This window comes from Podarcis melisellensis (assembly GCF_964234715.1).
Source record: "Podarcis melisellensis genome assembly, chromosome: 13".
Taxonomy (NCBI): Eukaryota; Metazoa; Chordata; class Lepidosauria; order Squamata; family Lacertidae; genus Podarcis; species Podarcis melisellensis.
The window spans coordinates 10,526,878-10,540,498 of NC_138545.1; the positions used below are offsets into that span (position 1 = coordinate 10,526,878).

At 40.2% G+C, this 13,621-nt stretch overlaps 1 protein-coding gene across 1 annotated transcript; it reads left to right on the forward strand.

Annotated features, from left to right (window-relative positions):
• Positions 1-3,835: 3,835 nt before the first annotated feature.
• LOC309356006 (vomeronasal type-2 receptor 26-like) lies at positions 3,836-12,953 on the forward strand (the record flags this gene model as incomplete). Its single annotated transcript, XM_081887181.1, has 5 exons — positions 3,836-4,011; positions 4,761-5,052; positions 5,537-5,971; positions 9,121-9,348; positions 11,578-12,953. The coding sequence occupies 5 exons, from the start codon at positions 3,836-3,838 to the stop codon at positions 12,565-12,567; spliced, it is 2,121 nt and encodes a 706-aa protein (XP_081743307.1). The 3' UTR covers positions 12,568-12,953.
• Positions 12,954-13,621: the final 668 nt, after the last annotated feature.

The following is a 13,621-nucleotide window of genomic DNA, read 5'->3' on the forward strand; positions in this document are numbered from 1 at the left end:
GGTGCCCACATTTCTGCTCAAGATGCTCTCTGCCTTTCCTGAACAAATTTGGGGAGACCATTGGAAGCTGCAAAGTGTGTATTCCCTGGATAATGTAGGAGATTGAGTGCCTGATTCTCCTTCCTACCTAATGCCCCACCCCACAGATTCCTTGCCTTCACTCAACGGTTGCCTCGGGACCGAGATCCTGCAGGGTGCTCAACCTCAAGCAGTTTCTCCACAAATAAGTTGTTTGCAAAAGAGAACGCTGTGGAAATGGAATCTTTCCTCAATCCTGAGTTTGAAGAAGATTCAACTTCATATCCTCCCACTCTGCTTCCAGCCATTTATTTAATTAGAGTTTTTGACACTAATTAGACATTAGGCCAGCTCTTAAACTGCTTCGGAATGGATCTGAGGTCCCTGGCTTCATCAAGTGTGGCCTGGACTGTTTGGGGGTCCCTGGATTGGTAAACCCCTGTTTACACATTCACTCCATATCCTTGCCAGCTCCCTGACCTTTTGTGAACCCCATCTGGCACAATAGCTACCTGTATGGATATATGGTTTCACATGTAATGAGAACCAAAGATCCCAAAGACTGACAAAGAACAGTGATCTAGTAAGTGACTGCCAACTGTGTGAACTGGGTTCATTCAATAAAAAGAATATGTTACTAAACTATGGTCCTTCCCTTGTTTGCTCATGGAAATCTGCTGTATTCACATGTGGATACAATAGCATGGCACCCTATCTCATTGGTCTTGCTTTTGGAATAATGACCACATTTACCTTGAAACTCTTTTACCAGCTGCACAGGGAGATTCCAGGAAGGACAAAATTTCAAAAAAGAAACTTTTTTGGGTAATGGGAATCTAAACAGAGTTCTACTGTGCTAAGAAGATTGGCTAAGAAGTGGAAAGAAACAATGTATGCAAATAAAGCTGTCACCAGGGTTTTTCAGAGATTTTTGTGTTTGTCTTGGAAGGATAATGAAGAACAAAATGAAGTAAGAATAGGAGACTCCAAGAACAGAAGAAGAAGAAGTTTGTGAGGGCTGGAAGTTCTTGCTGACCTTGGTGTATTTGGATTTGAAATTGAAATTGCTTCGTTTTAAAGCTTTGTCCTCAGTAGTGAACACATCTAGATGCTATTTACCAGGAAGTGTTTTACTATTTTCATTCAGTTTTAGGTTTACTTGTTCAAACTGTTCTTATTTACCATATGCCTTAGTGCACTACAACTCAAACAAGTGCATACCCTTGGCTTTGCCAATATGGAAGTTCATATATATATAATTTTTATAACGAGTTTGCCCCTGCAGCTCATTAGAGGTGGAAACCATCTCTCATGCCCTGCTACGATGCTGTTTTTACAGGGATATACGCTCAGTTCTATCAGCCCTGTTATACAGAAAATTCCAAGTGGGCCCCAACCTCAATGTTTAAAATCTCTGATAGAGGACAAGGATCCAGAGATCATGTTAAAGGTGGTCAAATTTTGTGCGGTTGCCATAAAACCTAGGGAACAAGCCATGTATTATAAAGACTAAGGCCTTAAAAGCAAATTATAGATAATATTTTAGAGATTAAGACTTAAACCATATTTTAACTGGCATAACTGTATTGTTTATCATTATACTGATTGTTAATTTAAACTTAATTTTATTGTGTTTCTGATTTATTTAATACGGTATGTGGGTCTGGTCTGGGACCGTAATAAATTCAATTCTAGTCTATTGAAAAATTTCAACATGGAATGCAATATAAATCAACCTAGTCTACAGAACAAGGCGAATAAAAAGAAAAAAACCCAAAAATAAGGAGAGAAAGAGAGAGAAGATGGGCCCTTTATCATATTTATATCATATATATCTACTCATTTATTCACACACAGAGAAGTAGACCTTCCCATCTCCCCCCTGAGACCCTACTTCTTCTCCCAGTCTCTCCCCCTGGGAGACACTTTCTACCATGCCTTTCATCCAGGGACCCTCCTGCTTCCTTCCCCCCTCCTAAACTTTTTTTTAAAAAGAAAGATATGTTTTCATTAAAATTTCTTGGTTTAATAAACTATGTGCAATGTCTCTTTTTTCAAGTTACATTTTCTACAGATCAGTTTCATTTGTTGAGACGTTAGGACTACATTAGGAAGAAAAGGGGGAGGGGATGGTGATTGGGGTGCGGTCGGGTGGCAATGCTTCTATTCTGCTTAGTGTATGTGTGGGGTTTTGTGTCAGCATCACTTGTGTGGGTTCTCTTTACTATTCGCTTCTATTCCTTTGGTGGTGAAAGAGGTTGAGGGTGGCCAAGGGTGTGATTGGTTGTCTTTGACTGGCTGTAGTGAAATTTGCTTTCATTTGTGAGTTGTGTGTGTGTGTGTGTTTGTGTGTGTGTGTGTTTGGATCAGGTTAGCCAGATTGATTCATATGCTGTTGGAGGGTTCTTGTTGTTGCCTTGTTGTCCCCATGTCAGTTTCAGTTTATTGGTTAGTTTTTCTAATAAGGCTGTTCCCCATACTATTTGATAACACTGATCTACGCTTACTCCTGACAAGTCTTTCCAGTGTCAGGCTATGATGCTTCTGGCTACTGAGAGTAGGTGGGTTATAAGCTCTTTGTGTTGTGAGTGGGCATTATTGTCTTGGAAGATATTTAGTAGGGCCAGTTCTGGAGTGACTTCTAATATTGCTTAGTTATTTTGCATATTTCTTGTATGATCGAGGTCCAGAAGAGTTGGATTTTAGGACATTTCCATCACATGTGGAGGTATGTGCCTGTGGAGGTGTATCCTCTCCAGCATTTTGGTGAGGTTCCTGGGCATAGTTTCCGTGGTGTTAGGTACCACCTGTAAGTAAGTTTCAGAGTGAGTTGTTTTCTTACTTCCAAAGCTTCTTATAAATGTTTCCAAATCTGAATGATAATGATACAAAAATAAAACAAGGAGAGAGAAAGAAAGAAACAGAAAGAACAAACAAAACAATGCAAAAAGATAAAAAGGAGGAAAAACAAAGAAAGTAAAAACAAATGGGTACTTCCACATTGCTATCTGCCAATTGTAAGTATTACAATTATTCAAAATAGTTGGCATATACGCTCAAGGATTACTTCTCGCTGTAGTTGGCTATCAGCTTTTCTCCCAAACTGCTAATGGTATCTTCCCTAGTTTCCTTCAATGTACTTCTGACACTCAGAAACTCTTAAAAAATACTTGATAGAGAAATTTTATGAAGAGTGTTGTTTCCTGCTTATCAGTGGATTTTAAAAAATAACAAAGGCTTGTGGGTATTCTGCATTGACAGGGTATGAACTGGATGACCTTTTAGGTACAATCCTAACCTATTATTCTGCAACATCACAAATATATTTACTTTGGCAGTTCCTCTACTGCTGATGTGTCATAGACTCCAAAAGCACTACAAAAGTGATTCTCTCCCCTGTAATTATTAAAATTACTATAATCAATTCCACAAGCTGAAGCTCGAGATGTCAGAGCGGAAAACACGCAACATGCAAGTCTGAAATGATTATTAGTTCCCCAGTTTTTCATAGACAGCTGTGGTAAAGGAGGAGAGAGAGGCTGGACTTTGTTACCTCTCAGTTTTCAGTTTCCCTCTTTCATATCAAATCACTGTATCTTATTCGGCATCCAAGGCATTCTGTTGTGACAGTGTTTAAGTTAACAATAGGTAGATACATGTCCCTTAAAATACCAAATTAACAGTCAACGACCACCCAATCCCTCTTGTTCAAATCAGGTGGAGGACAGCAATAATATTGTAGAGGGAAACAGGAGTCTCTATGCAGAGAAGGACATTTGCCATCAGGATGTTGCTTCTACTTCTGCTTCTCACCAACATGGAGTCCCAAGTACAAAGTGTCAAATGCACCACAAATAATCCTGTTCATGTTCCAAATGAGTGGTATGAACCTGGTGACCTTGTCATTGGTGCAACGGTATCTTATATGTATTACATATTACCCAGAGTTTCTTTCAATGAACACCCTTCCCAGGTCTTCATTAATACCCCACTGTAAGTAACTGGTACTTAATATTATTTTATTTATTCTTTCTACGTCATGGCTGACTGGAAAAAAAACTTTTGATTGGTTTGGAGAAAAAAGCTTTAGAATTTTTTTAAGAAAAAGAATAGAAAGATTTTCTACACACACACACATTTTTATGAGAAATCTCCATGCACATAGACTATGCACAAAAGTTTAATGGCAATGAACATTAAGCTTTTTTATCTAAGTCTATAAAGGTAGAGAGAAAAGAGAGTAAGAGTAAGAGAAAAGGGATGGCATAAAAACATAAGAAGAAAAATGGGCAAGCAGTGAGGTACTTAACTTGGGTGATGATACCAAAATGTCCATGGTGGAGAAAACAAACATGGGTTGCAAACAGCAACAAAATGATAAACTGAATGCATTGGCAGGAAAATGAGAAATGCAATTGTCTGTAAGCAAGTGCAAAGTGATGAGCAAAAAAATTAATTTCACAGTCATGGGGTCTCAACTGGTTGTAAGAAATCATCAATAAGATGTTGTGGTCCTAGTAGATAGTTTGATGCAGACGTCAATGAAGTTTGCAGCAGCTATAGAAAACACTTTAAAGTATTTTTATTGACACAGTATTAAATAAATAAATATTGTCTAATTAAATAAGTAAACTTTGCTGGCTGTGCCTTCTCTTTATAGGCAGGTGGGTGAATCTCTCCTATATCTAGATAATATGCACTCTTTAATTTTCCCATTAAACATTAACTCATTTCATTTGCAGGGTGATGACAAAGTTCTACCAGCACATCCTTGCTTTGGTCTTTGCTGTTGATGAGATCAACAAGAATCCCAGGATGTTGCCCAATGTCTCTCTGGGATTCCACATCTATGATAGCTATTATGATTCAAAGATGGCCTACCGAACAATTCTGGACCTGATCTTTAATGCAAATCACTTTGTTCCCAACTACAGGTGTAGCATCCAGAAAAATGTCATAGGAGCCATTGGGGGACTTGACTCTGATACCTCCTGGTGCATGGCAAATGTCTTAGGTCTTTTCAAGATTCCACAGGTAGAATATGGGTTTTGAAAAATGGGTATTTTGTTCCATAATTCACTCTTCTTGTTTCCATGCAGCATAACATATATAATCTTATGGAGATCTTCCCAGGAGAGTTCTTAGCAGATGGAGAATCAGCCAATCTCTACAACCACTGTAAAGGTTACAGAGCAAAGGAACAGTTTCTATTGCTCTATCTCCACCTCAATTATTCATTTATTAGTATATTAAAATAAGCAATGACATTTTCTTCCCTCTACTTGAAAAGAATCAATGTGCACAAGTATGAAACTGTGATATAACAATAATAGTAATAATAATATCCACAGAAAGCAAAGAGCAAGATTGTCTATGTTTTTCTATGTAAATTGAGGTTGGTGCTGTCCCTAAGCTTCATATATTTGGGATATATAGGATTTATATTTATATTCAAAGTAGTTGGAATATCATTAGTTTTTTATTACACTTGGAAATGTTTGGCTTTTTCCTTTTCCAGATTTCATTTGGCTCATTTGAACCAGCCATAAATGATGGAACCAAGTTCCCTTCCTTTTACCGCATGGTCCCTAATGAAGATCATCAGTACAAGGGAATTATCCACTTACTTCTGCATTTTGGATGGAAATGGGTCGGGCTGATCACTCCAGCTAATGAAGCTGGAGAACGTTTCTTACAGACAATAGAACCAATGCTGTTCAATAATGGACTCTGTTCAGCATTCACAGAAAAAGTTAAACCCAATGTGCATTATAACGGTAACATAGTAGGAACGCTGAATGCATGGTTTTCATTTACACCTTTCACAACCAGCAAAGCCAATGCAGTTCTTGTATATGGAGAAGGTAGATTTATTATATGGTTAGCAAGTGCTATAAAGACAATGGAGATAACTCAGTTACTACTTCCTTACAAGAAGTCACATGAAGGAAAAGTATGGATTACAACAGCCCAACTTGATTTCATATTATATAGCCTTCAAAAATTAACTATTAATATACGAATGTTCCATGGTGCTATCTCCTTTGCGATTCACTCCAAGGAGATTCACAAATTTCAAGACTTTCTTCAGAATGTACATCCTTATTGGACAGACGCAGATGGTTTTATCCAAGATTTCTGGGAAGATGCATTCAGTTGTTCACTTTCAAATTCCACTCTCTCACCAACCACATGTACTGGAGAGGAGATGCTGGAGAGTCTCCCTGCACCATTTTTTGAAATGATCATGACTGGCCACAGCTACAGTGTTTATAATGCTGTCTATGCTTTGGCACATGCCTTAAATAGAATGCACTTGGCTGCAGTCATCCGCAAAAGGAGAGATGCTAAGGGAAAACTCTCTCCTCAGTATGTAGAATCTTGGCAGGTAATGTTCTCTCTTACAAAGCATTCGCTGCATCGATCCATTATGTGAGTTGGCATTTAATTATCAGTAATGAAATAAAAGAAGTTAAGAAATTAAAGATAAACCTTAAGTAATTTTATTGTATCAAAGATGGGAATTAGAATATTTCCCATAGTGATACTGAACTGACTTTACATGACTCAAGCTTTCATATCTAACCAGGCAACAACGATGACAGTTAACTCACATTCCTGGCCTTCACACATATAACCAGACTCATGTAAAGCCAGAATAACTCATAGAAAACCAATTTAAAACTATTTTTAAAAAACTGCTTCACTTACTGGTGAGGGACAAATGTGACTTTTCCTCTTCCTCTTCCTCTTCCTCTTCCTCCTCTTCATCTTCTTCTCCCTCACTGAATGATTCTTCATATGATAAAAGCACCAGAGGGTCTGACTGACAGTCAGATGTTGTGTTCGGCTTGTTGTGCAGGGTTCATTTTGGAAGCCTCTTTTTCTGCATATGCAGCCTCCCGTGTCATTCAGACATTCTTCAGGTTTAAGCAAATCTTAAAGCTGTTAAGCAAACCTGGGCTGGCTTTAAATTCCATTGGCAAGCTGGTCCTCATCTGTGAATGATTGGGAGTGGTCTTAGAGGATGGGAGGATTTTGGTTTACGATGCTTCTATCCACAGAAACCAATGTCCAGTTCATATCTTCCACCCATAAGTTCAGTGCCATCTCTGCTTCACCAAAGCCTTCTCCCCCTGGCTGGTCAAATTTGCAGTCAGTGCTGCCACAGTCCCATGTTTCTCCCTCTCATGAACATTGATGACTTGGATACTGGATTCGTTGCGACCAAATTTGCATGCCTCAGCACTCACAGACGTCCTATCCTTCAAGAAGTCCAGCACCTCCAACTTCTTTTCCAGTGTGGAAACTGCCTTACACTTTTTGGTTTCTCAGCAGCTGATGATGGCAATGATAATGCCATAATGTTTCGGAGCTATTCTGCAATCTGAGGCTCTGCCCACCACTTCTTCCTCCACACTCTGAAAATCTCTGTTACCTCTCCAAATCCCTCCGCAAATCTCTCTGTCTCTATGACCTTCTCCAATTACCCAGTGGTGTAGAATGGGGGAGGAGGGCAGAAGAGCAGCCCATTGGGAGAGGTCACCACCCAGGGACATCCTGGCAGTCCTCCTCCCCAAGTACCCAGTCCTTCCTTGCATGCATGCCTGCCACCAGTTTTCTATGGGGCCTGGAGCCTGGCCTGGCAACCATCTGTTCTCTGCCCCTTTGCCCCCTTCTCTCCAGCCTCCTCTTCTGCCTCGGAGACTGGATTGCTGTCTGTCACAACCTCTTCCTGCTCACATAACCCTGTTGTCTCTTCTGTTTCCAAAAACCCCTCCTCCCAGTCTGCTCCCTCTTCTGTTACTGACCACTCCTTGTCTTTTTTTAAAAAATATATATTTATTGAAATTTTGACATTGAACTCAACAATAACAATAACAATAACAACAAAAACCACTACACACTACACAAATACAAAAAAGAAAAAATACAAAACAAGTAAAAAAGATGCACAATCAAACGTATAAGAAAAAAGAGAGAGAGAGAGAAAAAGAAAACAGCACATAAAATTATACTTTCCAAAATGTCCTTTCATTAACTTGTTCCTTTGACTTCCTCTCACCTCCCTTTTTGCATTCTATTTTAATTTGTTGTTTTAGCAAATCCTTCTGATTTAACATTACCTGCTTTTTCATAATAATATATTACACATAGTCTAAAAACAGCTTATGCAAAAGTCAAATTGTTTAATACCAGTCTCTTTCTAAACTTCTTTAATTTTGCCATATTTCTGTAAATAGTCTTTGAATTTCTTCCAATCTTCTTCCACCTTCTCTTCTCCCTGGTCTCGAATTCTGCTGGTCATTTCTGCCATTTCCATGTAGTCAATCATCTTCATCTGCCAATCTTCCCGGGTGGGTAAATCTTGTGTCTTCCAATGTTTTGCAATAAGTATTCTTGCTGCTGTCGTAGCATACTTAAAAAAATTTCTATCCTTCTTTGGCACCAATTGGCCGACCATGCCCAAGAGAAAGGCCTCTGGTTTTTTCAGAAAGGTATACTTAAATACCCTTTTAATTTCATTATAGATAATTTCCCAAAAGGCCTTGATCTTTGGGCATGTCCACCAAAGGTGACCACTCCTTGTCATCCCACCATCAATCCCTGGTTCTGAGCATCCTTTCCTTGGGGTGTCCCTTGGGGGTTCCCCAGCTGCTGCTTCCTGCCACTCCTCTGCATCCAGCAACCCATGACACTATGCTCAGCTCTGTTCTATAAAGTAAGGAAAGGTTCAGTCAGATGTTCTCATCTTGCATTCCTATCTTTGAGAACATGAGTTCCCATTACTTCTCTTACATGACTTCTCAAATTCTGTCCCTGTCACGGATCATGACAAAGTCAGGTCCCAAGCAAGCAGGTCTAGGGGCTCAACTCTCCTTCATAATATCTTTATTGAAGTCTGTCAAATGCTGAATTGACACAGATTCATGATTTCCACCTTCTCCTGAATGTGCAACTGAAATATGGATGCTCTACATTGTGAACTGAAGTGTTTACCTCCTAGAGGAAAAGGAATTAATTCCATCTTGGAAAGCTATTCAACAATCTTAATTAGACTATTGGAATGCTTTATAGACCTTTTAATTCTCTTCCTCTTAGCTCCACTCATTCCTGCAGAGAATCTCATTCAACAACAGTGCTGGGGATGAAATCACATTAAATGAATATGGAGAGTTAGCGGCTGGCTTTGATATTACCAACTTGGTCACTTTCCCAAATAGATCCTACATCAGAGTCAAAGTGGGAAGGTTGGATCCTCAGGCCCCTCCGGGCAAAGAGCTCACCATTAATGAGGACAGAATGAAATGGCACAGAGACTTCACTCAGGTATGAGACTAACGGCGCAATCTGTGAAATGCCAAAATTTGTGGTTATCCACAAAATGCATTGTAACAAAAGCAATTCATACGTTATTGATTTTGAAATTCACTATTAAATATGGCTTAAAATAAGTGCTTCATAGTGCTTTAATTGAGAGATACTCTATTTGAAAGAGTGACTTTTCTGTATGTTTCCACCTTCAGCCTCTGAGGCCGTGCATGTTGGCCTTCCGTTTTGCTAATGGCACTTTTATTTGTACAAAATATTACATTACATGGGATACTGACATTCCCTTTTTATTTATTCCATGCTAATAAGCCAGGGACGCAGGTGGCACTGTGGGTTAAATCACAGAGCCTAGGACTTGCCAATCAGAAGGTTGGCGGTTTGAATCCCCGCAACGGGGTAAGCTCCCGTTGCTAGGTCCCAGCTCCTGCCAACCTAGCAGTTCAAAAGCACGTCAAAGTGCAAGTAGATAAATAGGTACCGCTCCGGTGGGAAGGTAAACAGCATTTCTGTGCACTGCTCTGGTTCACCAGAAGTGGCTTAGTCATGCTGGCCACATGACCTGGAAGCTGTACACCGGCTCCCTCAGCCAATAAAGCGAGATGAGTGCCGCAACCCCGGAGTCGGCCACGACTGGACCTAATGGTCAGGGGTCCCTTTACCTTTACCTAATAAGCCATCCAGGAGAAATATTGTCCTTTAAGAAATGCTGTAAGGTCTATCAGTACATAAGCAAATGAGCCACAATACCAAATTGAGGAACCTGTGCAGAAGACATCTCCCACTAAGAAGGAACAATGGCTATCAGAGAGTCCAGCATCATCCACCATTCCTGTTTATGAAATCCATGAAGCTATTCTCCAGTTAGTGTCACTAGATTGAAGACTACGCTAGCTGTATCACTACTTGGGTTGAGAATGAATATCATGAAATTTTAGTTTGTATGAAGCTAAGTTCAGAGTGCATGCCTCTAGGACCAGTTGTAGCAGGTGAGTAGGTCTAAGGTGGGAGTGCTCCCAGACCTCTTGCTTGAAAGGGAATGCAACCCCTCCCAGAACAGGTGTGGCATAGGCACCACCCACCCAAAGCATTTATCTCTCCCCATCCCTTCCATCACTACCTCCAGACACCAAACCAGCACCTTCACCACCTCCTCTCATTCAGATGGAATGGAAAGGTAGAACTTCACATCATCAGCATACAGATGACACCATGTGCTAGATCCTAGGATGTTATTCCAAAGGATTTCCTATAGATGATAAATACTATAGGAGACAGAATGGGGTCTAACAGGGCACAACAATCCAAAGGTCATTCAATGATTTCCTAGTGCTAGTTTCTTGTTGTGACCCTGCAGATAGGAGCAGAACCACTATAATGGGTTACCTTTAATTCCTTGAGCCACCACAAAAGGAACACCATGTGAACTCCTTGAAGCAAATGCCCTTAGGTGGTGACTCCATCAAAAGGCAAACCCAGGGTGAAATCACACCAAATTTTAACACAGCTGTAAGGTTGGATGGTCCAGGTATGAATACTGAAATCTTCTTAAGTTTGTATGATACTTAGAACAGAAACTGTTAAAGCACCTGATACTGGAAAATTCCCCAAAACAATATTAAACTCTTCCTGTCTCTTTGGATAGATGCCACCCCTCTCTATATGTAATGCCCACTGTCTTCCTGGTTATGGGAAGAAAAAGAAGGAGGGAAAGAAGTTTTGCTGCTATGATTGTGATCCATGTCCAGACGGAATGATCTCAGATGAGAAAGGTGGGAGATGACATCTTCAGATATTACGAAAGCTCTGGGCTCTTGGCAATTTTGTTGAGGATAGGAGGCTTAAATTAATGGAGGTGCTGTTCTAATAGTTTATAGATAACATCAATATATTTTTATCTTTAAAACATCTTGAATATTTTTTTTATTATATATTATACCTCCAACCTCTACAAACTTAGGGTGGAATACAAATGGCATTTTCCCCTCTAAGAATTAGGTTGTTTGACAAAAGGGTGAAAGTTTCATTGAACCTGCCTTTCTAGGCTCCTAAGATTTCAGCTGTACTTTCTTGATTTGCTGTACAGTTTATGTGGTTCTAAGACAAAGGAGGGGGGCCTGTAAGGGAAGATATCTTCCAAGTAGAAAATTCCAGATTGGATTCATGAGGTTTACTTTTGATGCCACTGGGTTAAAAGAATTTGGGTTTGAAGTTCTTAAACCTTTTTAGGTAGAAATCAATATGCTAGATGGCTTACTGATTAGAAAATTCTTAAGAATAGTTTTGCTTCAAATTGTCATGCACCGTTTGTTTTCAGACATAGGAACATGTGTCAGTTGCCCAGCAGATCAATATCCAAACAGCGGCCAGCATCTATGCATTCCTAAGATTCCAAACTTCCTAGCCTTTGATGAAAACTTGGCCATTGTTTCAACTTTTTTTGCACTTTTATTCTCTCTCATCACAATTCTGGTGCTTGGCATCTTCATTAAGCATCACAACACAGCCATAGTCAAAGCCAACAACCGAAGCCTCACCTATGGTCTCCTTATATCCCTCCTCTTGTGTTTCCTCTCTTCTTTGTTGTTTATCGGAAAACCTAATATGGTGACTTGCCTTCTCCGACAAACTGCTTTTGGCATTGTGTTCTCTGTGGCCCTCTCCAGCATCTTAGCCAAAACCATACTGGTGGTTTTGGCATTCATGGCTACCAAACCAGGATCCAATATGAGGAAATGGGTAGGCAAAGAACTGGCTTATTCCATTGTCTTTTCCTGCTCCATTGTTCAAGTAGGAATCTGTGTCCTCTGGCTGGCAACCTCTCCCCCATTCCCAGATGTGGACATGCACTCAATGATGGAAGAAATCATATTTCTTTGTAATGAAGGGTCAGTCTCCATGTTCTATTGTGTTTTGGGCTACATGGGCTTCCTGGCCACTATCAGCTTCACTGTGGCCTTCCTAGCCAGGACGTTGCCTGACACTTTCAACGAAGCCAAGTTCATCACCTTCAGCATGCTGGTCTTCTGCAGTGTTTGGCTCTCCTTCATTCCAACCTACCTGAGCACCAGAGGAAAATATATGGTGGCTGTGGAGATCTTCTCCATCTTTGCTTCTGGTGCTGGGTTACTGGCTTGCATTTTCACCCCTAAATGCTACATAATTGTGCTGAGGCCTGACCTGAACAACAAAGAGCAGCTAACCCAAAGAAAGGTATAAATGACAGTGGAATTTGTGGTTCTGTTGGGTCTGAGAATACATGGACTTGCTGGCTGGTATCACTTTCCAGGTCCCTACTCTGGATATGTGTAGAGTTTGCTTCTTAACTTTTTGTCTGCCAAAGATTTTCCTAAGGCAATGGGTACAGATTTTTCCTCAGGTTCTACTCCCAAAGCCTTTTTCACAAATGAGTAGTGCTGTAAAGCAGTGGAGGTTTAGGTTCAAAGATTTCTTCTCCTAGGTGGGCTCCCTTCTTAGGTTTACGAGACCCATCTGCCCCTCATTTCCCTCTACAGCACCTTCAGTAGCCACCTTCTTAAGCATTGGGCCCACTTTTGTTCTCATCTGCTATATCCTGTATTTGCATGCTGAGAAATTCCCTAACAGACTGAAGATTTGAGGCCCATTGTCTGCCCTCACCTAATTTAGGCAGTCAGTTGAATCTGTTTTGTGGGATGTGGCTGCTGTTGCATGCTGACAACTTCTAGGAGCCACAGGTGAGAACTGAGTGCAGGGTGGGGATCTGAGGTAGACAAACTACCCCAGAAGGAGCACGACTTGTTCCCCGCTAGAGTTACTACCCCTCCCTAACACTCCATACACCCCTGTCATGTATTAATGTATATTTAAAGCAAAGGGAATCTTAATAGCAAAACTCTCAGCCTTTGCATTTAGAAATGGTTAAGTTCAGTTGATTAACGTTCTACATGTACTGTATAAATGATTGTTAATAAAAAGTCTCTTATCAATTACTTCGTGTAATCTGCAAATTCATCTTGAAGACAACACAGGGTACCAGAAACAAAAAACATTGTGAAATAGTTAAGGGCTCTACATTCTTTATTTCTCACCTACAAGGCAGCTGAGGAACAGAAGAAGTTTAAAGCAGCCATTTACCTTGTTTTTTTAAAATAGTTTTAACAAAGAAAAGTAGCAGAGATATGCAACCATATCTGGAGGAAAACGCACTGGATATTACTAACACTAATAGGACAAGCCTTTTTTCCTGAATTATACTTCTAACCTGTTTGAAAGAGTGGTGGCAGAGAATATC